We start from the raw sequence: 26,262 nt of genomic DNA on the forward strand, positions 1-26,262 counted from the left end.
TTTTTTTTTTTTTTAATTAATTTATTTGAAAGAGAAGCAGGGAGGGGAAGAGAGAGGGAGAGAGAGAATACTAGGCAGGCTCCATGCTATCAGTGCAGAGCTCACCACAAGGCCTGAACTCACAGACTGTGAGATCATGACCTGAGCTGAAATTAAGAGTCAAACGCTTAACCAACTCAGCCACCCAGGTGCCCCTGAGATTTCTCTTTTAGAAACAAGGGATGTGAAACCCAAAAGATAAGCAGGACAACAGGTTTCACCTCGACTGCTCTGATTCAAGTCCTATATCCCGTTCATTCTGTCCCCTTCTTCATCTGCCCAGACTCCTGATGAAAGACAGTCTGGAGGACATAAACCAGCAAGTATGATATGCCTATCAAAAGATGGGGAGGGGGAAAATGGGAAAGTAGTGGCTCTGTCATAAACTAATATGTGCCCTTGGGCAAATCCTTCCTCCTTCCAAGCCCCTATTTCTTCATTTATAAAATAAAAGACTTAGGTAAGGTGATCTGTAAGGGCCCTTCCCATAACATAAACAAAGCAGAGACAAAGCAGTCATAGCAAATTTGACTTGACCGGGCACATGAATGCCATGGGTTGAATTGTGTGCCCCTATCCCCACCACCCCGTTCATGTGTTGCAGTCCTAACCTCTTGGCACCTCAGAATGTGACCTTATTTGGTGGTTGGGTTTTTACAGAGGAAATCAAGTTTTTAAAAAATGAAGCCATTAGTAGGATGGGCACTAATTCAATATGGGTGGCATCCTTACAGAAAGGGGAAATTTGGATGCAGAGACACTGAAGTAGAGGGAAGACAATGTGATGACACATGGAGAGAAGATGGTCACCTACAAGCCAAGGAGAGAGTATGTGACACACCTGCCCCCACTGCCCTCGGAGGAGGGAACCAGCCTTGCCCATGCCTGGATCTCAGACTCCCAGCCTCCAGAACCGGGACAATGCACTTCTGTTGTTAAAGCTGCCTGGTTGGTCCTACTTCATTACAGCTTCCCTGTAAACTGGTCCAACCAGTATTTTGAATAAGAGGGAATTCAGATTTGAGAGTCAATTTCCTGAACACTTCTGGTGACCCTTCCATTAAAGCAAGGCATGTCCCGAGGCTCCAGAAAAGAACCCATTCTTTCATACAGATGAGAAACTTGAGCTTTCTTCTTAGCCTCTCACATTTCCTGGTCACAGTGAATGTGTCAGTTTGGGGAAAAAATAGTTGAAAGACTTTAAGAAGTATTTACAAATCTTGAAGACGGATGTTGGTTATCTTAATAAAATCGATGCATTAAAGAGAGGGGGAAAAACACACAGGAACAAACACAGGCCACTACTTAGAAAAGTAAGGATGGGAACGTCTTCTTCAAGTACAATGTCAATATATGAGAAGTGTGGAGGAGCCTGAACGATTTAAACACCAAAAATAATGTCCATGTGATAGAAAATGAAAGTAAAAGATTAAGTTAGGAAGATTGATGATGAATTGGGGAAATATTTCTATTTTACACAAATACAAAAAGAGAAGGATTTTTTAAATATTCTGAGAGAGAGAGAGAGAGAGAGTGTGTGTGTGTGTGGGGGGGGGCAGAGAGGGAGAGAGAAAGAATCCCAAGCAGACTCTGCACTGTCAGCACAGAGCACCACATGGGGCTCTATCCCATGAACTGTGAGATCATGACTTGAGCCAAAATCAAGGGTCGAACACTTAACCAACTGAGCCCCTCAGGCGTCCCCACCCCAAAAGTGAAAGCTTTATATTGTCAACACAAATAAGTGAAGAGATCTTAATGAAGCCACATTGAAAGGCGGTCCTGTGATGCTTCTGGCCCAGACAGAATTTGCCCTCCCAGCTTAGTATATTTTTAGAAGGAGAAAATATATGATATATGAAATGACAGCTTTTAGCCATTTAGAGAGAGTGTCCAGTTCACTGCCTAGAGAGTGTCCAGGCCAAGGTACAGGGTAGGGGAGCTGGGGGATCCCAGCATGTCTCTGAGTTGCAGGGACAGAGTTGGGTGTTGGGGGGCCCACAACAGCCAGGGTTCACAGGCAGAGAACCAGAGTGGAGAAAGGAAGAAGGGCATCCCAGTCTTCAGCTGAGCCGCTCAGTGCATGTAGGGGAGTTGAGAGTCAGAAGCTGGGCCAGGCAGACGGGCGCTCTGCTTGTCTTCACCAAGGCGCTCAGCGAAGCTTCCATCAAAGCTTTACCTGGTGAAAACGGAAAAGAAGACAGAAGATATGCACCTAGCGGTCCTCCTGGCTCAGGCCCAGGTGAAGTGTGGTTACTTTGCTTGAATTCCAGCATCCAACTGGTGAGAATTAAGGTATAGGCCACACTTAATAGCAGCAAGAGCTTCGCAAGATGCTTCCTGGCTACGTAGCCACTGCCCACATTTTGTGCAGGATTAGTTTGAGGTGACAGCTCAGCCAGGGAAATCAGGAGTGGCTTATGTGTCCATTCATTTACATGAATCAGTACTTATTACTACTTTTAAAAGAGGTAACAACTGGCCAAAAACATGGTTATATAATTTCACCAAAAAAAAGTAGCGATAAATCATAGTCCTTATGATCCCATTTTTGAAAAATGACATTTTAACCTAAAACAAACCTAACTCTCTTTGACAGGTAAGATCTCAGGTATCTTTTTTTCAGTTTGTGTGTGTTTTCTGATTGTTTTTGCGGTCTTTACGCGTTAGTTGTGCAATCTGGACAAGCTACATTTTTTCTTTCTCCCTCTTGGAAAAACCATATGCCCATGGTAATTTTTATGTCATGGCTGGGTATTAATTGAATACCAGGATTTCAGTGACTCTTCGTAGATTTCAGTGACGTGCACATGGTACACCCTTTCCTTGTCTCCTCCTGTTCGTGGCGAATCTCAGTGTCAACAGGAAAGATCTCAGGGTAAGTAAAGGACCAGGGTACCAGGACGTAAACACAGCCCACTACTGGAGCCGACACCTTCCTTTGATCCCTAACAGGAGCGAAGACAAGTGGGAAATCGTGTCCCTGGTCCAGGTCCAGGCGCTCAAACCCCTGCACACAGCGCCTCTTAAGCACCAGATGGGGTAGAGAGATTCGAGACGCCCCCTAACCTGTGGGCGCTTAGACTTATGGGAAACAGAGTCCAGGTACCGGTCCCGCTCCGGAGATGGACTCCGGCAAGCGCACCGCAGGCGTAGTCCGGCGCATGTGCAACTCGCCCTGTGTGCGTGTTCGCGCACGCGCAGTGCCCCCGCTCCGCTCTCGCTTCCTGTCCGTGCCCAGGTCACCGCTGGCAGTGGTTCCCAGGCTTCGGCCTCCGGTGGGCGAAGATTCTTGGGCCTGCGGGGCTGCAGGCCGTCCGTCCGGGCCGACACCCAGCGGGCGCGGGGCTGTGTGGGCCGGGCGGAGGCTCGAGCAGAGACCTCCGAGCGGGAGCCCGAGAGCCCGCGGGCTGGGCCGGAGGGGCCGGGCGGCGGCGGCGGCGCAGGGCGGNGGCCCTAAGTGAGCTTGTCCCGGAGGCCCAGAGAGCCGGCCCCTGGGGAACGGCGGCCGCGGGAGGTGCAGGAGGAGCAGCGCCCGCACCGCACCCCTCGGAAATCTCAGGGCAGCTCAGCGGGTCCCGACCAGGTAGGTAGGTCGTGGGCTTTAGGGTCTCCAGGCAGTTGTAGATCTTGTGGGCCGGGCCGCAGGCCGAGGGCGCGATTGGGTGGCCAGGAAGGGGTGGGCGCTCCCCCGGGACTCGTGGGGCCCAGGTTTCCTGGGGGCGTAGGGGTCGCCGCGTGGGCTGCGGACGTTGTGTGTCCGCTCCTTTCTCCACTCCCAATACCCCTTGCTCCCCCCTGTCACTCCGACTCCCAAGCGCGTCTCTAAACGCTCCCGAGCACCTGTGCTGTCTGCTCTAAGTGTGTGCTGACCGCGCTGGGCTCTGCCCTGTGACATCCGACAGCGTAGTGCAGGATACGTCTGCGAGGGTTTGCTGCTGCCGCCGCAGGGGTGACCGAGGAGGAGGTTGGGACTGAGATGGAAGGTGGTTCGTCTAGGGTGACCAGGTCTGTGGGTGGGATTGTGGACGGGATTCAACTCCTGGGCCAGTGTGTGTCCACTCTGTTAAAGTTTTCTTGATAAAAGATTCTTAGGTGCAGTGATAACCTAGTTCAGTTAGATAATTTAAAAACAGAATCGTGCCTTGATGCACAGCCATCCCATTTTGGAGAGCTCATGTTCTCTGTCCCTGTGAATACTCTGATTTTAAACAATTTGAAGAGACAGTAAAGAAAATTTGTAAACGATGTAAGGAGATTTTTTGGGGGCAACATTAATTTAATGAAGGAAACTATTTGAAAAGGATGTGAATATATTAACCAAGGAGGGTAAACCATCTAAACATCTCCTGTGAGGCGCCTGGGTGGCCTCATCCACCAAGCATCCAACTTCAGCTCAGGTCATGATCTCAGTGTCTGTGAGTTCAAGCCCTGTGTCCTGCTCTGTGCTGACAGCTCAGAGCCTGGAGCCTGCTTTGGATTCTATGTCTCCTTCTCTCTCTAACCCCCCCCCCCCAGCTCTGTCTCTCAAAAATAAATAAACATAAAAAACATTTTTAGCCCCTTGTGAGTGTTCACAGGGTGTCATTTTATGAGCTTTACTTGGGCGGTTACTATGAAAGATGCTACTGTGTGGGCAGGCCAAATTACCCATGACTTCTGTTATTTCTTCCTACCCCTAGGTTCACTGTTAGCAGTCTGTACGTTTTTCCAAGAGCAGTAGAAAATGAATGAATCCCAGGTGAGTTTTCCTATGTCTGTATATATTCTCTTACTTGTTTTTGTAATTAATGCATTTTAGGAAGTTTATATGGATCTAGATTTTACAGTGGGAATGTAGAAATAAATAAAAGGCATTGTTGTGTAAAATACAGTTGTTAGGATGTCAGATTGGCACCCAGAGTTTTTGTCAAGTTCATGTGTGTAGATAGATACTTCAGGGCTGTGGGGTAGAGCTACAAATACTTTAAAAATTTTTTTTTGTCTTAATGTTTATTTTTGAGAGAGAGAGAGAGACAGATCTTGAGCAGGGGAAGGGCAGAGAGAGAGGGAGAGAGAGAATCTGAAGTAGGCCCCAGGCCATGTGGTCAGCAAAGAGCCCAATGTGGGGCTCAAACCCACCAACGGCGAGATCATGACCTGAGCCAAAGTCGGATGCTTAACTGACTGGGGCCCCCAAGCGCCCCTACAACTACAAATGTAACACGTTCTGACAGAAAAAAGGAAGGATACCTCCCATTATGTGATTTGTATTGACTATAAGAAGAACCCAGTTTTGTTACTTGTCGATTTTAAAGATTTCCTAAGACTTGAAAAAAATTTCCTTGTTAAAATTAATATAACAGGGATAGGTTTCCTATTAACAGCCATTAATGTCATTGTAACATGTGGCTTATACTTGTTGCTTCTCTGAGCTGAGGGCCTGCTGCCCAGGGAGATCTTGGTGTGTGTGAGTGTGTGATTTTTCTAGGCACCAAAATACTGTGATACGAGACATATGTTCATTGCTGCTGTTTAATCCAGGGATGAAAGCTAAATCCTGAGGAAGTGGCCTGCTCATCCTTAAGATGCTTCTGAAGGATTATTTGGGTTGTTTAGTAAATAGTACAGGAAGGTGTTCTCTGGTAAATACATCCTCACTTCTGTTTCCGTTTCAATCCTCAGCTTCTTGGTTTTGTCCTCACCACTCTCTTGAATGTGTTGGTAAAGATTAGCATTGACCTCATTTCAGTCAAATCCGTTGGACATTTTCCAGCCCTTACCTCACATGTCCATGCATCTGCCTTTGACATATTACTTCCAAACTGGTATTTTCTCCACAAAGTCTCTCATTTCTTGGCCTTTAAAACAGTTCACCTGAAGTATTTCTGTAAATACCTGGAGCTGATCAGGAGTCTTTTAAAGAGGATAATCCACATTACCTGTCTTTGTTAATCTATAAAAACTGGTGTTCAGAGTTTCACAGTTTTCTGAATGTTTTGGGTTCGTTCTTTTCAACCAGTATACACATAAGGGTACACACATTGTGGTTGGTTGATAAGTCTTAAAAAAATTTTTTTTAAGTGTTTATTTATTTTTGACAGGGAGAGAGACAGAGTGTGAGAGGTGAGGGTCAGCGAGAGGGAGACAGAGAATCTGAAGCAGGCTCCAGGCTCTGAGCTGTCAACACAGAGCCCCCCACAGGGCTTGAACTCATGAACCGTGAGATCATGACCTGAGTCAAAGTCGGACTCTTAACTGGCTGAGCCACTCAGGTGCCCCTAAATTTTTTTTAATGTTTATCCATTTATTTTTGTGAGAAAGAAAGAGAGAGAGAGAGAACGAGAAAGATCTTGAGTGGGGCAAGGGCAGAGCGAGAGGGGGAGAGAGAGAATCCCAAGCAGGCTCCGTCCTGTCAGTGTAGAGCCCATGTGGGACTCAATCCCACGAGATCCCGTGATCGAGATCGTGACCTGAGCCAAGACCAGGAGTCAAGCTTTCAACCGACAGAGCCAGCCAGGCGCCCTGTCTTTTAAATCTTTTAATAGGAGCTCCCCCTGTCTGTCTCTTGTGTTACTTTGCAATTTCTGTTTTGAAGAAATTGGGCTTAGTTTCCCATGGTCTGGGTCACATTGCCATCATTTTAACTTTCACACTTTTTTTTCTTTTCTTTTTTTTTAATTCCCAGTATGTCTTGTAAAATCAGTCATTAGCTTAGGAAGTTTATCCACTTACGTTCAGTTCTTTTGGCAAGACTTTGTTGCTTGTGACACTTGTCTGCTTTCTCCTGGAAGCCGTGTTCTATTCCCGTCTTGTGTGACGGTAGCCTCCATTGGCTGATGTTCATTGCCAAGATCCACTAGTTCTTTAGGGGAGACAAGATGGTGATCCGCTGCTTTACCATTTCTTCTTCATTTACCAGCGAGAATATTTTTCTAAAGGAAAGCACCTTTCAGGTTGATTCTGTGTTTCCTACAGAAAAGATAATTTTCACAATATTGAGTAGGCTTCTGTGCAACAGGAATTTTGTTTGTGTGTTTCCTTTTGTTATGATGAGCTCACGGGTTTAGACGTATTTTAAGGTTTTCAGGACATTGAAGCTGCCACTCTCTTTGGTGTCCAGGTGGATCTATCTTTGACCAGAGGAATCCCTTCAGATTGGTTTCTGAGTCTTTTGAAACATCCTCTATTTTGATAGCTTTCGTTTTTATTCAGCATTTTATTTTGAAAAAAAAAAAACCTTGAAATTGCACCACAGTTGCAAGGATTGTACAAAGAACTCCCATGTTCCTTTTGCCAGATACTCCAGATTTTGACATTTTCCCACATTTGCTTTGTTATCGTTCTGTGTATATACATATTTTTTTCTGAACCATTTGAGCGTGGATGTTATCTTTATGTCCCTTTTCAGCTTATACCTCCTAAGATCAAAGATGCTGAATTTGGGAAATGTGACTTTGATACAATATTTTTATCTAATCTACAATTCACCTTCTAATTTAACCAGTTTTCAGTTTTCCCAGTAATTTCCTTTATAGCAGTTTTTAATTTCCGGTAAAGCATCCACCTCTTTATTTTGCCTCAGGTTGTGATCTCCTGGTTACGGAGATCGAGCCCCATGTTCACCTCTGCGCTGACAGCTTGGTAGTCCCTTGGCTTTGATCTCTAGTTGTCCCATCGGTTTTGTCTCCTTTTTCTTCTTTGTCTTCCTTCCTTTCTATTGATTGCATTTTTTTTTTTTTAAATTCCATTTCACGTTCTCTGTGGGGTTGTTGGCTATGGCACTGTTGTTATTTCAGCGGGTGCTCTGGGGTTTATAGTATCCAGCTTTAACTCCTCACAGTTTCTCCTGAAGTGGTGTTCCCTTTCGCTTAGAATGTGGGAAGCTTGGGGCCCCTGAGTGGCTCAGTTAAGCATCCAACTTCAACTCAGGTCAGGATCTCAAGGGTGTAGGAAGCTAATGGTCCCTCCCATTTCTCACTTCTAGGTCATTACACTATTGTTGCATTTTGCTTTTGCAGGCAGAATCAGTCTGACAGTACATTGTGATTTTTACGTAAACAGCTATCTTTTAAAAAATAAGGAAAAGTAGCATAGTTACCGTTTCTGGTACTCTTCTTTCCTTCATGTAGATCTAGATCTTTATCTGCTGTCACTTTTCCTTCCTCCTGAAGGACTTTCGTCATCTCTTCTTCTAGTTGATGATGAATTCTTTCAGCCTTTGTATGTCTGAAAATGCCTTTATTTTGTGTTGGCTTTTATTTCAGGGGAGCCTTGCTGGGTTTGTTCCTTCTGTGCTTCAAACCTGTTCCTCTGCTATCTTCTTGCTTACGTTGTTTCCAGGAGAAATGTGACGTCATCCTCACCTTCCTTCTCTGTATATAATCTGTTTTTTGGGGTTTTTTTTCCCCCTCTTGCTGCTTTTAAGTTTTTTAAGTTTTTATTTATTTATTTTTTGAGAAGGGAGTGGTAGGGGCAGAGAGAGAGAGAGACAGGATCCCAAACAGGCTCTACGCTGTCAGCACAGAGCCCAGTATGGGGCTCGAACTCACAAACTGGGAGATCATGACCTGAGCTGAGATCAAGAGCCAGACTCTTAGCCAACTGAGTCACCCAGGTGCCCGTACACTTTTCTCTTTATTTCTGGTTTTGAGCAGTTTGATTGTAATCGATCTTGGTTTTGTTTTCTTTATGTCTTTGTGCGTGGGGATCATTGAACTTCTTGGATCTGTCTGTTTATGATTTTCAGCGTTGGGAGATTTTTAATCATATTTCCTCAGCTATTCCCCCCAACTCCCCCGTTCGTCCACCCTTCAGGGATTCCTCCTACCTGTATGTTCCGCCACTTTAAATTGTCCCACAGCTTGCTGACGCTCTTCATTCTCTCCACATCCTGTTTTTCTCGCTGACACTTCATTCTCTCCAAATCCTGTTTTCTCTGTGTGCTTCATCTTCTGTAAGCTTCTCTTGCTGTGCTTGGAGTTGACTGATCGTTTTTTCAGCAGTGAATTCATCTAGTCTGCTGTAATTTTCATCTCAGATGCTCTAGCTTTTATGTGCAGAAGTTCAGTCTGAGTATTTTTTTTATATCCCCCCCTGTTCCTGCTCAGGTATTTGGAGCATCCAGAATCCCCTTATAAACCGTTGCATTGTGCGCTGGCGCTGGTAACACCTGTGTCCGCACTGGGCCCACTTCGGGTGGTTGGTGATATTCTGTAGGGTAATACTGTCCTACCTGTTCCCTGAGTTTGTCAACCTTCCTCACCTCTGTCTCGGTTTTCCCTCCCTGCTCCAGGCCTGGAAACTCTGAAGGCAGTAACCACAGGCCTCACCATGTTTATTTCCTGTCTCTCTGATTACCGTCCGTGATCACTGCTTCAAGATCAGCGTCTTGGAGACCACAGCTTTGTCTAGTCTGGTTTTTGGTGTCCTTTCAGGAGGGCGGGTAAATCCAATCCTTGTTCATCTTGGCTGAAAGGGTCCCAATGTCTGTATTTGGAGTCATAGTTAGAAACTTTTCCCCATGTGGGTTATAGGGAAATTCTCCGATGGCTTTTGTTTGTTTGTTTGTTTGTTTATTTTCTGTGCAGCTGAATATTTTACACTCAGATCACTCATCCAGTTGGACTTTTTTCTTTTATGGTGTAAGATATGGATGCAGTTTTGTCCATGCCCAAATGACTATCATTACTCCAACACTGTTCATTGCAATCCATTTTGTGGATTATTATATCCTTCTATAATAGCACGTGTCACCATGGTGCGTCATGTAATCATACAAGTCTGTTTCTAGACTTTGTTGCGCTACTTCACTGACACATCTCCATTCTTGTGCTGAACAAAACAATTTTATTCATAAAGATTGTAGGTCTTTTTTAAAAAAAATATTTAAGTAATGTGGGGCTTGAACTCGTGACCCCAAGATCAGGAGTCACATGCTCTTCTGCCTGAGCCAGCCAGGTGCCCCATAAAGGTTGTATTTTAAATCTGGTAGAGTTAGGCGCTCTAAACTGCTTCTGCTTGGAGATTTTCCTAGTTGTTCTTGATTTCTTCCCCCTATGTCAATTTCAATGCCAGCTTGCCTAGTTCTAGGCAAAACACTTTTTTTTTTGATGTTTGTTTATTTTTGAGAGAGTGCAAGTGGGGAGGGTTCAGAGAGAGGGGGACAGAAGATCCAAAGTGGGCTCTGTGCACAGAGCCCGATGTAGGGCTCGAAAACACGAACCTCAAGATCATGACCTGAGCTGAAGCTGGACACTCTGCTGACTGAGCCACCCAGGCGCCCCCCAGGATAAACGTTTTTGGTCTATTTGTTGGAATCACACATCTGTAAGGTAATTGAGGGCAACTTGCATCTTTGTGTTTACAGAGTTGACCTGCACAAGAACAAATCATCATTTCATTTGTTCAAGTGCACTTTCATGTCTTTTAAGGAGTGTTTTCAAAGTTTTCCTAGTATAGATATTATACCTTTCTCATTAACAGTTTTATCTTTTCTGTTGCTCTGTAAACTGCGTGTATGCTTGAATTTTACATCTTCTTTTTATGTAATAAGGCTGTTGGCTTTGTTTTTTTTTAAATTTTTTAAAATGTTTGTTTATTATTGAGACAGAGAGAAACCGCATGAGTGTGGGAGCAGCAGAGAGAGAGGGAGACACAGAATCTGAAGCAGGCTCCAGGCTCTGAGCTGTCAACACAGAGCCTGACATGGCTCGAACCCACAAACTGTGAGATCATGACCTGAGCCCAAATTGGACGCTTAACCGACTGAGCCACCCAGGCGCCCTTTTTGGTTTTTTTTAATGATTTTCTTTCTTTCTTTTTTTTTTTTTTTTAAGTTTATTTAAATAATCCCTACACCCAATCTGGGACTCGAACTCACAACCCTGAGATCAAGAGTCTCCCGCTCCTCCCATCGAGCCAGCCAGGCATCCTGAGGGCTGTTGCTTTCTGTGTGTTGATTTTATATCTTGTCATACAACAGAATCCTTTCATTGAGCTGGTTTTGTATTTGACTCTCTGAGTTTTCTAGGTATAGTGTATCGCCTGCAAATAGAACTAGTTTTACTTTTTCTCTATTGATTGTTGTGCCTCTGGTTGTTTTTGCCAGTTGGAATAGTGAGCGCTTTGCCTTGTTCCTGATCTTATTGGGAATGAGTCTAGTGTTTGTGTCTAGTGTTTGTCCATTAATTAAAACCCTGTGTGTGTGATTGAGATGTGTGTGTGTATGCATGTATCACACGTACTTTACTTACAAGAGTGTGTGCATATACGTATGTCCATGCTAGTGAAGTATCCCTTCCTATTTTTGTGAAGATTTTTGAATCATGTATGCAGTTTGAATATTGTCAGAGGTGTTGGCAGCATCTTCGTGGAGATAAAAGTCTTTCCTTAGCTGTATTACATTGGCATGTTACGTTAGTGGATTTCCAAAGAGTAAACGGGTCTGTAATTTTGGAGTTAAGTGCCACTTAGATATTATATGTTATCGTTTCAATCTGTGTTGGATTCCATTTGCTGATATTTTGTTGTGGGTGTTTGTGTTGGTATAAGAGATACTATGTAATTTCATCTGTCGTATTTATTGATTGATGGGTCTTCTAATCCCGCTGCTCCTTGCCTTGGGGACTGAGAACCCAGAAGGTTCTTACTTTCCATGGCAGTTCACAAGCTCACTTGGCCTGAACCAGCTGCAAATTTTCCCTGCAAGTATCTTCACAGTGTATGCAGGCCTCAGTGATAGCTTCGCTTCGTGTACGGTTCTGGGTTCAAAATCCCTTTTGCTTTGCAAGCAGGGCACTTCTCCGTGGGTTTTTCTCAGGTGAGAAGTGGAATGACAGTTCCCAGAGGGTGATTAGGGTATTTTTCCCACCCCTGTAACTTGTTAGGATTTTTTTTCCCTTAATTTTTCAGTTTTGGGCATTTTATCTCAGGAGGTTCCTAGATCTGTATCCCCACCCCCACCCCAGTAGTCTTGTTTGCAAACTGGATGGCCCCTTCTGATGCGAAGGCTTACGTGATTCTTCAGCTCAGGTATCGTTTTTTTTGTTTTTTTTCTGTCCTTCTTGTTCATTCTGAAAATGTTGAATCCGCCAGATCTGGCTTTCGTATCTCAAGCTTTTTTTTTTTTTTTAAATGTTTTTTTTATTTCTAGGAGAGGGAGAGAAAGAGAAAGAGAGACAGCATGAACAGGGGAGGGTCAGAGAGAGAGGGAGTCACAGACTGAAACAGGCTCCAGGCTCTGAGCTAGCAGTCAGCACAGAGCCCGACGCGGGGCCCGAACCCATGAACCGCGAGATCATGACCTGAGCGAAAGTCGGATGCTTAACCGACTAAGCCACCCAGGCGCCCCATGTATCTCAAGCTTTATCTCATCATTTCAATTTCTAGTTATCTGAGAGATTTCCTAGATTATATGTTCTGTGTCCCATTTGTTATTTAAGTCTGTTCCTTGGGGATTTTAAAAAATTCAACGATTTGGTCTTTAATTTCTAAACATTCCCTGAGGGCTGTTTTTAGGAGAATGTTCTCATTTTATGGAAGCGATATCCTGCTTAATTTATTAAAAAGTATAAATCAGTAGAAAAAGGAAAAGTTGTTTCCTTTATGAAATTGATTCTGTTATTGTTGGGCAGGTCACCTTGATGCTTATCTTTTACTTATTCTGTTTTCCCTATTTGAGAATCCTTCATTTTTGTATTATTTCAGTTTTTGAGGGAAAAATTACTAATAGTTAACGTGAATATATTCAACTAATGACCCAATTTTGCACTTTCTCTTATGGAGGGGACATCTGTGAGCTCTAGAAGTTGGTGGTTTACAGATGTGTGTTTAGATAGATATCACTTCACTTTTTTTTCCAATTTTTTTTTTTTTTTTACTGTGGTAAATTACACATGATATGAAACGAGCTGTTTTAACCATTTTGAAATCCCCAGTTCAGTGGCAGTAAGTACATTCCCTCACCACCAGCCACCCCCAGGACACTTCTCATCTTGCAAAACTGAAATTCTGTTCCACATCAAATACTTCCCTCTCCCCCTCGCCCCTGCAGCCATCTTCCTCTCTGTCTCTGTGGGTGTGATCGCTCATCTAAGTGGAATCGCATGCTCTTTGTTTTTTGTAACTGGTTTATTTTCACTGAGCATAAATAATGTCCTCAGAGTTGATCCGTGTTGGAGCAGGTGCCAGGATTTCCTTTCTTTCTAAGGCTGAATGTCACTCCATTGTATGCATGGACCATATTTTGCTTATCTGTTCATCTCCATCCATGCATGGACACTTGGGTTGCTTGTATGTTTTAGCAATTGTAAATAATGCTGCTATGAACAAGAATGTATAAATAGCTCTTGGAAGACCCAGCTTTTAGTGCTTTTAAGCGTACACTCAAAAGTAGAATTGCTGGATTATATAGTAATTCTATTTAAATTAATTAATTTTGAGACAGACAGAGTTGGAGGGGCAGAGAGAGAATCCCAAGCAGGCTCCACAGCGTGGAGCCTGATGCAGGGCTTAAATTCACAAACTGTGAGATCGTGACTCCAGCCAAGATCAAGAGTTAGATACTTAGCCTGGTGAGCCACTCAGATGCCCCTGGTAATGCTGTTTAAGAAAAAAATGTTTTCACTGTTTATTCATTTTTGAAAGAGAGAGAGAGATAGAGAGCGTGTGCGAGCACACGCGTGCCCATGAGTGGCGGAGGGGCAGAGAGGGAGACATAGAATCCGACATGGTGAAGTCGCTCAAGTCGCTTTTCTGTGGGAGTGCTTTTCCAAGCACCGCCTCAAGGAGCATCCCTGTCCAACACGGACAGAGCTGATGTGTCCTGGTTTGCCTGAAACCGTCTCGTGTTCTGTATTCCTTGTATTGCTTTAACATTTACCCCAGACAGAAGTTTCCATGTGGACGGTGAGCGCGTGGCCACCCACATTGCGAAGGCCTGAAGCGTGTTGTGCTGTTCCGTGTTGTATGGCCACGGTGCCCGTGGCCAGCGTTCTTACCATCTGACCCTCATCCGGCTGCTGTGTGCACTGATGCTGGGAGCCGCTCAGGCTGCTCGGGTAGGCCTGGGGTTACTCACCCTTCACTTCCGCGGTGATGGGGGACCCCGGGCCCTCCCGATGGGCCTGGGCACCTCCAGGGCTCCGATACAGTCCCCTGTCCTCTCTTGCTGTGCCCAGCGTGTGCCCCATGGCTCTCGGTTCTCCACTTCTCCTCGACTCCCATCTGCACAGCTCTGGAGTCTCCTTGCCGCCTCCTGTGCTAGATAACAGTCTCTGTTTTTATGTTGCTTTGAATTGGACTTTTAGAAGATTTGATTCTGTTTTCAAGGCTGGAAAGTAATCGTGTACATTCGGCTTACTCTCCTGAATTAGAGTCAACTCTTACTGTCATAGAGCTGTCCTTGGGGTGCCTGGGTGGCTCAGTCGTTAAGTGTCAGTCTTTTTTTTTTTTTTAATTTTTTTATTTTAATTTTTATTTATTTCTAGGAGAGAGAGGGAGAGACAGCGTGAGCAGGGCAGGGTCAGAGAGAGAGGGAGACACAGACTCTGAAACAGGCTCCAGGCTCCGAGCTGGCACTCAGCACAGAGGCCGCCGCGGGGCTCGAACCCACGAACCTCAAGATCATGACCTAAGCGAAAGTCGGACGCTTCTCTCTCTCAGCCACCCAGGCGCCCCAATTAAGTGTCAGTCTTGATCTCGTCTCAATTCATGACCTCACGGTTTGTAGTTTGAGCTCCCTGTTGGGCTCTGTGCTAACTGTGTGAAGCCTGCTTGGGATTCTCTCTCCCTCTCTCTCTCTCTCTCTCTCTCTCTCTCTCTCTCTCCCCCTCCCTCCCTCCTTCCCTCTCTCTCTGTGCCTCCCTTGCTTGCACTCTCTCTCAGATTAAACAAATGGACGTTAAAAAAAGAAAAGGTGTCCTTGAGAAAGGGCCTTCTGGGTCTCTCTGCCCTGTTCTTCCCCCCGCCATCCTCTTCAGTACCGATGCTGCGTGTTTTCTGCCATCGGTCCTTGTACACCTCCGCATCTTCTTTGCCCCTGAACCTGGAGCAGTGCCGAGCTGCGTCTGTGCCGCCCAGCCTGGCAGCGGAACATTCAAAGTTTGTTAAGGCACTCTCCATGCGGTAGACCCTTACGTGTCGGGCATTCATCACCACAACCAACAGTTACTGCTGCAGGAGTGGGGTATTTGAGACGCGCTGTTGGGGCCAATACTTAGCCACACAGGGGCCCCCAGGTAGCTGCCGTGAGGGTAAAAGTCCAAGATGAAAGACCTGAAGCAGGAGACATGCCCAGCAGGAAGGAGGAGGCGGGGGACCGTGCCCCGTGTGCACCCTGTGAAGAGGGGGCCCGAGGCCCCACCAGCAAAGGTGGCCGGAGAGAAGGCTGAGGAAGCAGATGCGTGTCTATTTGCATGGTGTTTCCCTGGCAGGTGCCTTACTCAACCTCACATCCCCCGAAACTCAGCTTGCTGGGAGAATGGGAACTCTGTTGGTTTTCTGGTTTGGGGGTTTGGTTTTTAGGGGGCAATTAAAGGACCCAAAAGCAGGGGCACCTGGGTGGCTGAGTCAGTTAAGTACCCAACTTCAGCTCAGGTCATGATCTCACAGTCCGTGAGTTCGAGCCCCGCATCGGGCTCTGTGCTGACAGCCCACAGCCTGGAGACTGCTTGGGATTCTGTACCTCCCTCTCTCTCTGCCCCTCCCCTGCTTACACTCTGTCCCTCTCTCTCTCAAAAATAAATAAACACTTAAAAAAAAGGACCCAAAGGCAGTGTGTTTCCAGTATGGTTTGTTTTCATTCCACGATCCATGACACAAAAGCAGGTTTTCAGTGTTCATAGTTCACCTTCCCAGCAAGCTTGGTGAGCTCCTGTGCCCACATGTCTCCTCCATGTTACCAGTTTCCATCACGGTGCCATTACAGGGGCCAGTGTCGTTCAGGGACGTGGCCGTGGACTTCACTCAGGAGGAGTGGCAGCAGCTGGAACCTGAGGAGAAGACCACCTACCGGGACGTGATGCTGGAGAACTACAGCCACCTGGTCTCCGTGGGTGAGGAGAGCTTGCTGTCCGGTTGCTGCGGTGGGGGGGTTGCCAGTTTAATGAATTTTTTTTTTCCCTCAAGTTTGAAGAAATAAATGATAGGACCATTTAACTCCCTTTGGGCCCCCGGTGGGTTATTTGTCTGTTTACTTCTCCATCAAATGTCCAGATTTTCCTAAGGTCCAAATCTGGGCACTCGCTCAGGACTCAGAGACCTGAGAGGTGTGCAGCGGCCCAAGCATGCCTCCGTTTCTCACTCACAGGGTACGACAGCACCAAACCAAAAGTGATCCTCAAGCTGGAGCAGGGAGAGGAGCCCTGGGTAGCGGAAGGGGAACTGCCGTGTCGGAGTCATCCAGGTAGGTCAGGAGCACGTTACGGTTTTACGTGGTGGCCCCAGACCCCTGGGAGTCGCTGACGGCTGCCCTGAGCCCTCAGTGCCCCGGGCCCTGTGTAGGCCGCTTTCCTGATTTTGCATTTGATTTGCACTTGTGGGGATCCGGTGCCTTCCTCTTGTCCCCGCTTCCCCAGTAACGTACCCTCCCCGGTAGCAAAGAATTCCTGTTTGCCGGCATTCAGAAGCCTAAGAAAAAAATTAACTTGAGACACTCAGGTTTGTTCTTTTTGTCTTTTCTTCCTTGCTGGGAAATGCCCCGAGCTGGTTTTCTACCCATTTCGCTTCCTCCTTTGTGCACTCAACCACCAAAACCTGTCCCTGAGCTGCCCCGCCAAGGTGCACCTGCGCTCTGCTTGGCGGTGTTGAGTGCAGGCCCTGAATTGTTGAAAATGGACCTCAGTGCTTTGCAGCTAAAATACTACAGGAAGACAGAATTTGGGGTAAAGAGGAACAGCAGTTTCATTGCTTTGCTTGCCAAAGGAGGCTGCAGCCCGCTGTAGCCTCAAACTCCAAGCCTCCAGGAGGAGGGGGCTGGCACTTTATGGGGAAATACAGGACCTAGCTGGTCTTGGCAGGGCAGGTCTTCAGATGGTGACGGGCTCCTGGAATGGGCTGAGAAAAGAGGAGAGGAAGACAGGAAAAAGGTTACTTTAAAATCGAGCTTCGGGGTGCCTGGCTGGCTCGTTTGAAGGAGTGTGCAACTCTTGATCTCAGGGTTATGGGTTTGAGCCCCACACTGGGTACAGAGATCACTTAAAAAGAAAATCTAAAAAAAAAAAAAAAAATTGAGCTTCACGAAAGCATTACTGCAGTCATTTTGATTTTTGTTCAACTTTATGCTTTTTTTTTTTTTTAAGTTGTTTTATTTTGAGAAAGCACAGGTAGGGGAGAGAGGCAGAGTGAGAGGGAGAGAGAGAATCCAACCAGGCTCCGAGCTGTCCGCACAGAGCCCAGTGTGGGGCTTGAACCCATGAACTGTGAGATGTGACTTGAGCTGAAGTCAGACACTTAACCGACTGAGCTGCCCAGTCACCCCAAGATCTGCTAAATATTTTAGAGCTTCCCCTGAAGCATAGATGGGTTTGGATGTAGCCAGCGCTGGAAGCCACGTTGAATGAACTGGGCAAGAGCACAGGCTGGTGGTTGGGAATAAGTGGGTGTAGCCTGGCTTCCGGAGCAGAAGGTATTTTTGGAAGATTAGCAGATTTCTAGTTTGAGTATATTTTTGAGTGAGTCCAGAAAATGAAAAATCTTACTGGTGAATGATAAATTCTTTTTTTTTCTATGGTATTTGGGGTTTGGGGTCCCAGGGATGGTGTAGATTTCTGAGCACAGAACTCAGGGGCGTTGTACCGATTGTGGATGATAATGGCTCAGATGCTCCAGAAATGTGTAAGATACATAGAAGTAAAAGTCAATGCTGTGTGGACAGCTTTAGAAATCTGACATTCAAGGTTTCGTGACAAATGAAACCTGCATGTAGGAAACTCTTGTTTGTTTTCAGGATACGTTTAGTGTTATGTCAGGGGCATGATTGGTTTTAGGAAATTGAAGTTGAAGGAAAATGGATGGGCATTTGTTTCATTTCCTATACTGTTCTGAGCGATTTGTGTGCACTGAGTTGGTCCCTTCCCAGCCTGGTGATCTGGGTACATTTCAGCCGCGTGAAGCTGCATCACAGTTAAGTAACTTACTCAAGTCGCAGCCAGTAGTGTGTTGGTGGCGAATTTTAATCCAGGCAGCATCGAGGCAGCCTCGCCTCTGTGCTTCCCGCCGCCACCCTTTGTTGTGCAAATAAGTGCAGTCAGGCTTATGCTGGCCCATCAGAACACCTCAGAGAGCCTATCTGAGCAGCCAGCAGCTCTCCTGCCTTCTGGTCCGTCTTGCATTTCTTTTGGACAGTTATGTGCCTGGAATGCTCCTTCCAAGTGAAGGTGGACCAGGGCTGGGGAGTCAGAGCCCTGGTTGGGGGACTGTCTCTAAAGATGAGAAGATTGGAATTTAGAATGATTATTTGGAATTATGTACAGAATAGAAAGGCAAAGATTTGGGAAGGTCTGGGCTAGTGCGGATGTCACCATGGAAATCTAAGTGTGAAGCAGTATCTTATAGTTTAACGTAACTGGTAATCTCTTACCACCAAACGTAGTCCGTATTGGAATATTTTCTTTGAATGTTCGTGCAGCAGTTATTCTTCTACCAGCAGACCGATGTGCTCAAGACTCCCCCTGGGTCTGCCTTAATCTAGTGCTTTTTCAGTGACATTGCCTTCTGCTCCTCATTTCTTGGGTTTGTTTCACCATTTCTACCAAAGTTTTGAACATAGTTTGTGAAGTAACAAAGGTACTTGTGTTTGGTATAAGTTTACTCTCCCTTTTGTCTCTACTTCTAAGTCCTGTCCCACACTCGTCCCTTCCCTGTGCCTGCCCCACCCCTGTATGCATGTGTATGTGTGTCTGTCTGACTAAGGGGAATGACAGGTGTACACTTGTGACTATTTTATTTGTGGAGATTGGCCGTACAGCCAGAGTCCGCCCATTCTGTACCTGTTGTGTCCAGATTCACAAGGTTTGTTTAATTTTATTCCTTTCTAGAAGTCTGGAAAGTTGATGACCTGATAGAGGGAATCCCCGAAAATGGAGATGGACTTTCAAGGCAAGCTGTTTCTACCAACAGCAAAACCCCAAATGAGGAGAGAGAGGATGCATTTGATACGATGTGCAATGTGGAAACAAGCCTGGTTCCTTCAGGTGTCCTTTCTCACACTTGTGTCTCATGTGGGAAGAATTTAGAATCCACCTCGGAATTAATCATCAGTGATGGCAGCTACGCAAGAAAAAAACCCAGCGAGTGTAGTGAGTGCGGGAAGACGGACCATGGAGACAGATCCTATGAGTGCAACCAGAATGGGGAAGGCTATTCTCAAAATGCAGCAGGTATTCTTCAGAGCGTTAATGTTTTGGAGAAACCCTTTGAATACAATGAATGCATGGAAGCTTTAGACAACGAAGCTGTTTTCCTTACTCATAAGAGAGATTACATGGGGGAGAAGCCCTACGAGTGGAGTGATTCCAGGTCAGACTTCATTCAGATGTCGAATTTTAACGTTTACCAGAGATCCCAGATGGAACTGAAGCCCTTTGAGTGCAGCGAGTGTGGGAAATCCTTCTGTAAAAAGTCAAAGTTAATCATACATCAGAGGGCCCACACGGGAGAGAAGCCTTATGAATGTAATGTATGTGGGAAATCCTTCAGCCAAAAGGGCACCCTCACCGTCCATCGAAGGTCCCACTTGGAGGAGAAGCCCTATAAGTGCAATGAGTGTGGGAAAACCTTCTGTCAGAAGCTACATCTCACCCAACACCTGAGGACTCATTCAGGCGAGAAGCCCTATGAATGTAATGAATGTGGGAAAACCTTCTGCCAAAAGACCCATCTGACCCTGCACCAGAGGAACCATTCAGGAGAGAGACCCTACCCCTGTAACGAATGTGGGAAATCCTTCTCTCGCAAATCTGCCCTCAGTGACCACCAGAGAACGCACACGGGAGAGAAACTTTACAAATGTAATGACTGTGGCAAGTCCTACTACCGAAAATCGACACTCATTACCCATCAGAGGACACACACGGGGGAGAAACCCTATCAGTGCAGTGAGTGTGGAAAGTTCTTCTCTCGGGTGTCATACCTTACCATCCATTATAGAAGTCACCTAGAAGAGAAACCCTATGAATGTAATGAGTGTGGCAAAACTTTCAATTTAAATTCAGCCTTCATCAGACATCGGAAGGTACACACAGATGAGAAAGCCCACGAATGTAGTGAATGCGGAAAGTTCTCTCAGTTCTCCTATCTCACCGACCATCCTCCGGCTCCTTTAGGAGAGAAACCTTATGAATGTAATGAATGTGGGAAAATCTTCCTTGATGGTTCAGCCTTCAGCGGGCACCAGTCACTTCCGAAAGGGGAGAAATCCTATGAATGTAACATATGTGGGAAACTGTTCTCTGAGTTGTCCTACTACACTATACACTATAGAAGTCATTCGGAAGAGAAACCCTATGGTTGTAGCGAATGTGGGAAAACCTTCTCCCATAACTCCTCCCTCTTTAGACATCAAAGAGTGCACACAGGCGAGAAGCCCTATGAGTGTTACGAATGTGGGAAGTTCTTCTCCCAGAAGTCTTATCTCACTATCCACCATCGGATCCACTCAGGAGAGAAGCCCTATGAATGTAGCAAATGTGGGAAAGTCTTCTCTCGGATGTCGAACCTCACTGTACACTATAGAAGCCATTCGGGAGAGAAGCCCTACGAATGTAATGAATGTGGAAAAGTCTTTTCTCAGAAGTCCTACCTCACCGTGCACTACAGGACTCATTCCGGAGAGAAACCCTACGAATGTAACGAGTGTGGGAAAAAATTCCACCACAGGTCAGCCTTCAATAGCCATCAGCGAATTCACAGGAGAGGGAGTGTGAACGTACTGGCTGTGGGTGACTTCCTGTGAAGTCAGAGCTCTCTGAGTATAACGAGGCCCAACAGGGAGTCCAAGATTGGTGTCTGAGAGTTCGTGCTTCCGAACAGGGAAAATTCTTTGGGCACTGGATTCCTCTTCGTCTGGCATTTTTCACAGAGGAGAATCCCTAAGGATGCAAGGAGAAACGAAGCCTTCAAAACAAGACCCTACAGCCCATTGGACACTAGATAATTTATACAGGAGTGAAACTTGATAAATATTTAATATTTATTTTGGAATTCAGATTGTATTTACATATCAGGGAATCACACCAAGGTGAGATCTGTCGAAGTGATGAATGTGGGGAAAATCTATTGTCTTGGAAATTGTTATACTAAAAGCCATATTTCTGATGTAAATTCACATGTTTATAGGGAAGACACCAGAAGCTGTCAGCTCTGAATAAACCATTGTATAAAATCATCAGGAGTTTATAGGAACAGTACATATATGGTAGTTTCTATCATGTTTTTAAAATGTTCTGTCAGTAATTCTATGCAAATTTGGATTTGAATTTTTTGGGAAAAGGCAGTATTCTAATTTGAGTATCAAGGTGGCAAAATGTACTAACACGGGATTATATTGTTGGTGAGACGTTTGATAGGTACCAGATAGTTAAATACATAATTTTTCTGTTTGTTTGGAGGTATTTACAAATGGGTTTTTCATGAATGCCCCATCAATAAAGTGTAAGCCCATAGTTTTTATAACGTTTTCAACTACGTTTGAGCAAAAGAGCTTTTAAAATACTATTTTCATAACCTATGCATAGGTGATTTGGAGTTAAGTCTACGTCAGTGGAAGAGGGCTCTGCACTGTTTAGTCTGTAAAATACACGTCTCCTGCCACTCTGCTGGTCTGACCCACGGGTTTGAGTGAAGTGTGTGCTGATATTCCGTAATTCAGAAATTTCATCTCTACGTTCATGTGACATGAATACTCTGCCATTCTTTTGTGCACTGCCCCTTGTTCCCAGTATTTCAGAGCAAATACAAGTTGCTGTCAGACAGCTTTAGTTGATGAACTCAGTGTCCTTTTTCCCCTTGCTCCTTGCTGAAGGAGTTTGGGTGTCCACCGTTTCTTCACATGACACAAAGTGTGAATCCCGATTCGCCTAAACCGGTCACAAGAACTCTATTCTGACAGCCAGTAACTTGTTTATAGTGGTCACATGACCCAGTTCTGGCGAACAAAACGGGTGGTGTGAAAAGGGATAAAACGATCAAATGGGTCTTACTACTCCAGGAACACGGGGGCTCATTTAATAATCAAAAATTAATTCCTGGACTATATCACACGGTAAGAAGTAATATAGGATGCAGAAAAGTCATGTGGTAAAGTCATCCATTTATGTTCTCCATAAACTATGGATTTGAAAGGAACTTCCTTACTTGGATGAAAAATATCTAAAACTACAATCAGTAGCATGCCTAGTGCTGAAATATTAACAGTTTTCTCCCAAGATGAAAAAAAAAAAGACAAAGTGATCTACTGTCACTAATTGTACTCAGTATTCTGCAGAAGGACCTAGCTAGGAGAGTCAGGGAAGAAAAATAAAGAGCATAAGGATTAGAAAGAATTAACGCTTTTATTTGCAGCTGACGTAATTCTGTACATAGAAAATTCTGAGGAAACACAGATCATTATAATTAATGAGTAAGTTTAGCAAGTCCCTGCATACAAAGTCATTATGCAAAAAGTTTTTTAATATACCAGCAGTGAACATAAAAAATGAAAAACTTAGTAGCAATATCACTTAACAATAGCATCAAAAATCCTCAAGTGCCTAGAGGGAAAATTATCCAACACCATATTTTTAAAACCTGTATCCAGGGGAAAAAAAATGACAAAACTTGAGAGAGACCTATTTAATTAATGGGTTCCAGGACAGTCTAAAAAGATCTCAATTTTCCCCAAATTAATTCATATATTCAATGCAATCTTAAAAGTCCTAGTAAATTTTTTAATCAAAAGTAAACTAATTATAAAATTCAAATGAAGATTCAGAAGACCAATGATAGTCAAGGCTATCTTCTGAAATAGACCAGAAGATCTTACATTGCCTGATATCAAGGAAGACTTGTCATAAAGCCATGGAGATTATAATTGTGTGGTATTGGCACATACATAAACAAATCGACCATTGGGCCAATAAAGCTTCCAGAAACAGCCATACAGTCACTTGGTTTTTGATGAAGATAATCCAGTGTAATGGGAGAGATGTTCTAATAAATGTGTGGCAATTACATTTAATAATTTAACAGAAAATAGAAATGTGGGTTGAGGTGGATTGCAGATCTAAATATGAAATGTAAAATAATAAAGCTTTAAGAAGAAAACTTAGTAGACTGTATGTAACCTTACAACAAGCAAAATTTTTCTAAAGATTCAAAGTCACTAGGGGTACCTGGTGGCTCGTTGGTTAAGCATCTGACTTCGGCTCAGGTTATAGTCTCACAGCTTGTGAGTTCAAGCCCCATGTTGGGCTCTGTCTTGGCAGCTTGGAGCCTGGAGCCTGCTTCAGATTCTTTGTCTCCCTCTCTCTCTGATCTTCCCCCACTCATGCTCTGTCTCTCTCAAAAATAAACATTAAAAAAAATTTTTTTAAAGATCCCAAAGTCACTAAACTATAAAATAAAAATCAGGGGCGCCTGGGTGGCTTAGTTGGTTAAGCGTCCGACTTTCGCTTAGGTCATGATTTCGCAGTTCGTGGGTTCGAGCCCCGCGTCGGGCTCTGTGCTGACTGCCAGCTCGGAGCCTGGAGCCTGTTTCAGTCTGTGACTCCCTCTCTCTCTGACCCTCCCCTGCTCACGCTGTCTCTCTCTCTCTCTCCTAGAAATAAATGAAATTTAAAAAAATAATAAAATAAAAATCGGTTAATTTGGATATATTAACTTTTTGAAACTTCTGTTTATCAAAAGGACCCCATTAAGAAAACAAACAAGCAAGAAACAGAGGGAGAAGATTCTTGTAACTCATGCATATGCTCTACCACAGCAGACTTGAGCATACAGGAGGGGTTGGTGAACGTTTGTGGAAGGGGCCACATAATAAGTACTTGGAGCTTTGTGGGCTAGACAGTCTCTGTGAACATGTATGTGTCCCAATAATACTTTATTCAAAAGCACATGCAACAGCCTGGATATGGCCTGCAGGCCATAGCTTCCAGCCCTGGGCCTGTGACTTAAGAGTATTTACGGGCCACCTGGGCGGCTCAGTTGGTTGAGCATCCAACTCTTGATTTCGGCTCAGGTCATGACCTCATGGTGAGTTCAAGCCCTGCATAGGGTTCTACACTGATAGTGCAGAGACTGCTTGGAATTCTCTCTCTGCCCCTTCCACACTCTCTCAAAATAAATAAACTTTGAAAAAAAGTTTAAAAGCATTTACAAATCAACAAGAAAAAAATAGAAAATGGACGCACAGATAATAAGCAGAAACAGTTACGTTATTAGTAATCAGGAAAATGCAAATTGAGAGCACCGTGTGGTACTACCCCCACCCACTGGGATGGTGAAGATGAAAAGCATGAAGAAGAATCCAGTTTTGGTAAGGACGTGAGCAGCAGGACGTGTGCCCTGCTGGGGACGTTGCCATCGGGTCTGACCATTTTGAACAGCTGGCACTTTGAACATGCACGTGCCCTTTTAATCCAAACCTCACAGATACGTGCGTTTATGACAACCAAAGGACATACTAGAATATTCTTGGCATAAAACTGCAAGAAACAATTCTCTGAAGGCATGCATGCAGTGGAATGAATGAACCAGAGTGGTGTATTCCACTGTAGAAGCCTAGGGCGCTGGGAACAAGTGACCTAGAAGTACTTGCAATAATCACTCTGTTTTGCAGAGCTGAATGAGGGAATCCAGACACAGAAGCACACACACTATGATTCCATCTACGCAAAGTATAAGAACAGAAAAACTTGTCTATGTAGTTAGAAATCAGGATGTCAGCCTCGGGCAAGGCTGAAAAGCGGTATTTATCTGGTGCTGGTAATACTGTTTCTAAATCTGGGTGCTGAATATCTGAGTGTTCTGTGCACTTAAGATACGTGTATTTTTCTGCATGTATATTAAAGTCCTGCATAATTTGGTGCAGGAAATCATCCTTAAGAGTAGTTTTAAAGGCAACTACAGAGATTTCCTACACTGTGACCTTAAAGCTTAATATAAAGTATATTTTAAGTAAAAGAATTGAAAAGGTGACAGAGCCATGACCTATTTTGTCATCCTACAGTTTTGCATATATCAATGGGTCTGAACCGCCTCTTCCAATAAAGAACTAATGTGTGTAAACATTTCCTATTTTCTCAAGTTGTTTTTCACTTTCTGAATTTGGGGTGCGTCTTCTGTCTTCCTGTCATAGAGGTGACCTTGCTTGGAGGTAAATGCATAGAATGGGGAGTTTCACTTGATGGGAAATTGTACTTAGAAGGTTTCCTTTCAGCAAATGTAAGATACTCCGTTAACAGCACAAATTTTCCATCATAAGAAGGAAGAGCTCGGTGGTATGGGGAGGGAAGGGGGCTGGTTGAGCTCAGGGGCACAGCAGGGATGAGTAATGACATTGGATGGAGCAGACTGTGTGCGCATGATTTGATTTCCCCTTTAACTGACCAGGCAAAGCTTGACATGTAAACATGAACGCCTTGCTTAAGGTGCAGTCATCAAGGAGTTGGGGCTTGGTGGTGTGGTCCCCACGTTGGCTGCCTGTTCTCTCGAGTCTGTCAGGCTTCACCACAAGTCATGTGGTCAGGCAAGGCCTTGGCCCCCCTTCCATGCCAGCCAGAGCCTGCCTCTTTCATCGGGAGTGGGGGTTGCCCCCTGCGATCCCCATATTTACTGCTGCTCAACTTGAGGTCAGATAACTTTTCAGATTTTTTCCCTAAAGTCTCTTAAATGTGCCAGAGGCATTAATGCGAGCTCACGCATACCTGAGGGCGAAACTTCACCCACTGTCCTTTACTCCATCCCAAATCATGCCCAGATAGGTTGTCCACCCAGCTAAGCCCTTTAAAGAGGGGAAATGTGTGACTTGTTGCAGAACAGTGTTACGGTATTCCCCAGAACAAATTCTACAGAGGCCATGAAGAAATTCAACTAGCGTGTAACATCTCCCCCACCCCAGTTGCCACAGTGGTAATCATGACAAAAAAGTAAATTCCCTCTCACATGAAAGAAATCAAACTGCTGTAACTCTTGAACTCCTGTAAGATTTGGCGAACGAGTCGAGTTGTGGGCTTGTGAGCAGAGTACGGGGAGAAAATAGTCTTCCAA

At 44.8% G+C, this 26,262-nt stretch overlaps 1 protein-coding gene across 3 annotated transcripts; it reads left to right on the forward strand.

Annotated features, from left to right (window-relative positions):
• Nucleotides 1-3,491: 3,491 nt before the first annotated feature.
• On the forward strand, nucleotides 3,492-25,259 carry RBAK (RB associated KRAB zinc finger). Of its 3 annotated transcripts, none has more exons than XM_077758744.1 (5): nucleotides 3,492-3,625; nucleotides 4,722-4,780; nucleotides 15,947-16,073; nucleotides 16,328-16,423; nucleotides 19,056-25,259. In XM_077758744.1, exons 2-5 carry the CDS (start codon nucleotides 4,766-4,768, stop codon nucleotides 20,969-20,971), a joined length of 2,154 nt encoding a protein of 717 aa, XP_077614870.1. In that variant the 5' UTR covers nucleotides 3,492-3,625; nucleotides 4,722-4,765; the 3' UTR covers nucleotides 20,972-25,259. The 3 variants fall into 3 exon arrangements, with proteins under 3 accessions (XP_077614870.1, XP_077614871.1, XP_077614873.1); XM_077758745.1 differs by lacking the exon at nucleotides 3,492-3,625 and adding an exon at nucleotides 4,001-4,047; XM_077758747.1 differs by lacking the exons at nucleotides 3,492-3,625; nucleotides 4,722-4,780 and adding an exon at nucleotides 10,302-10,352.
• Nucleotides 25,260-26,262: the final 1,003 nt, after the last annotated feature.

The sequence above is a fragment of the Crocuta crocuta genome, unplaced genomic scaffold (genome assembly GCF_008692635.1).
Source record: "Crocuta crocuta isolate KB4526 unplaced genomic scaffold, BGI_CrCroc_1.0 scaffold273, whole genome shotgun sequence".
In the NCBI taxonomy this organism is placed as follows: domain Eukaryota; kingdom Metazoa; phylum Chordata; class Mammalia; order Carnivora; family Hyaenidae; genus Crocuta; species Crocuta crocuta.

What these genes read in the sequence shown, in the direction of transcription:
- RBAK (XM_077758744.1), top strand. An exon ending in CAGCCACCTGGTCTCCGTGG is followed by an intron (nt 16,074 to 16,327) that starts GTGAGGAGAGCT and finishes TCTCACTCACAG; the next exon opens with GGTACGACAGCACCAAACCA. An exon ending in GCCGTGTCGGAGTCATCCAG is followed by an intron (nt 16,424 to 19,055) that starts GTAGGTCAGGAG and finishes ATTCCTTTCTAG; the next exon opens with AAGTCTGGAAAGTTGATGAC.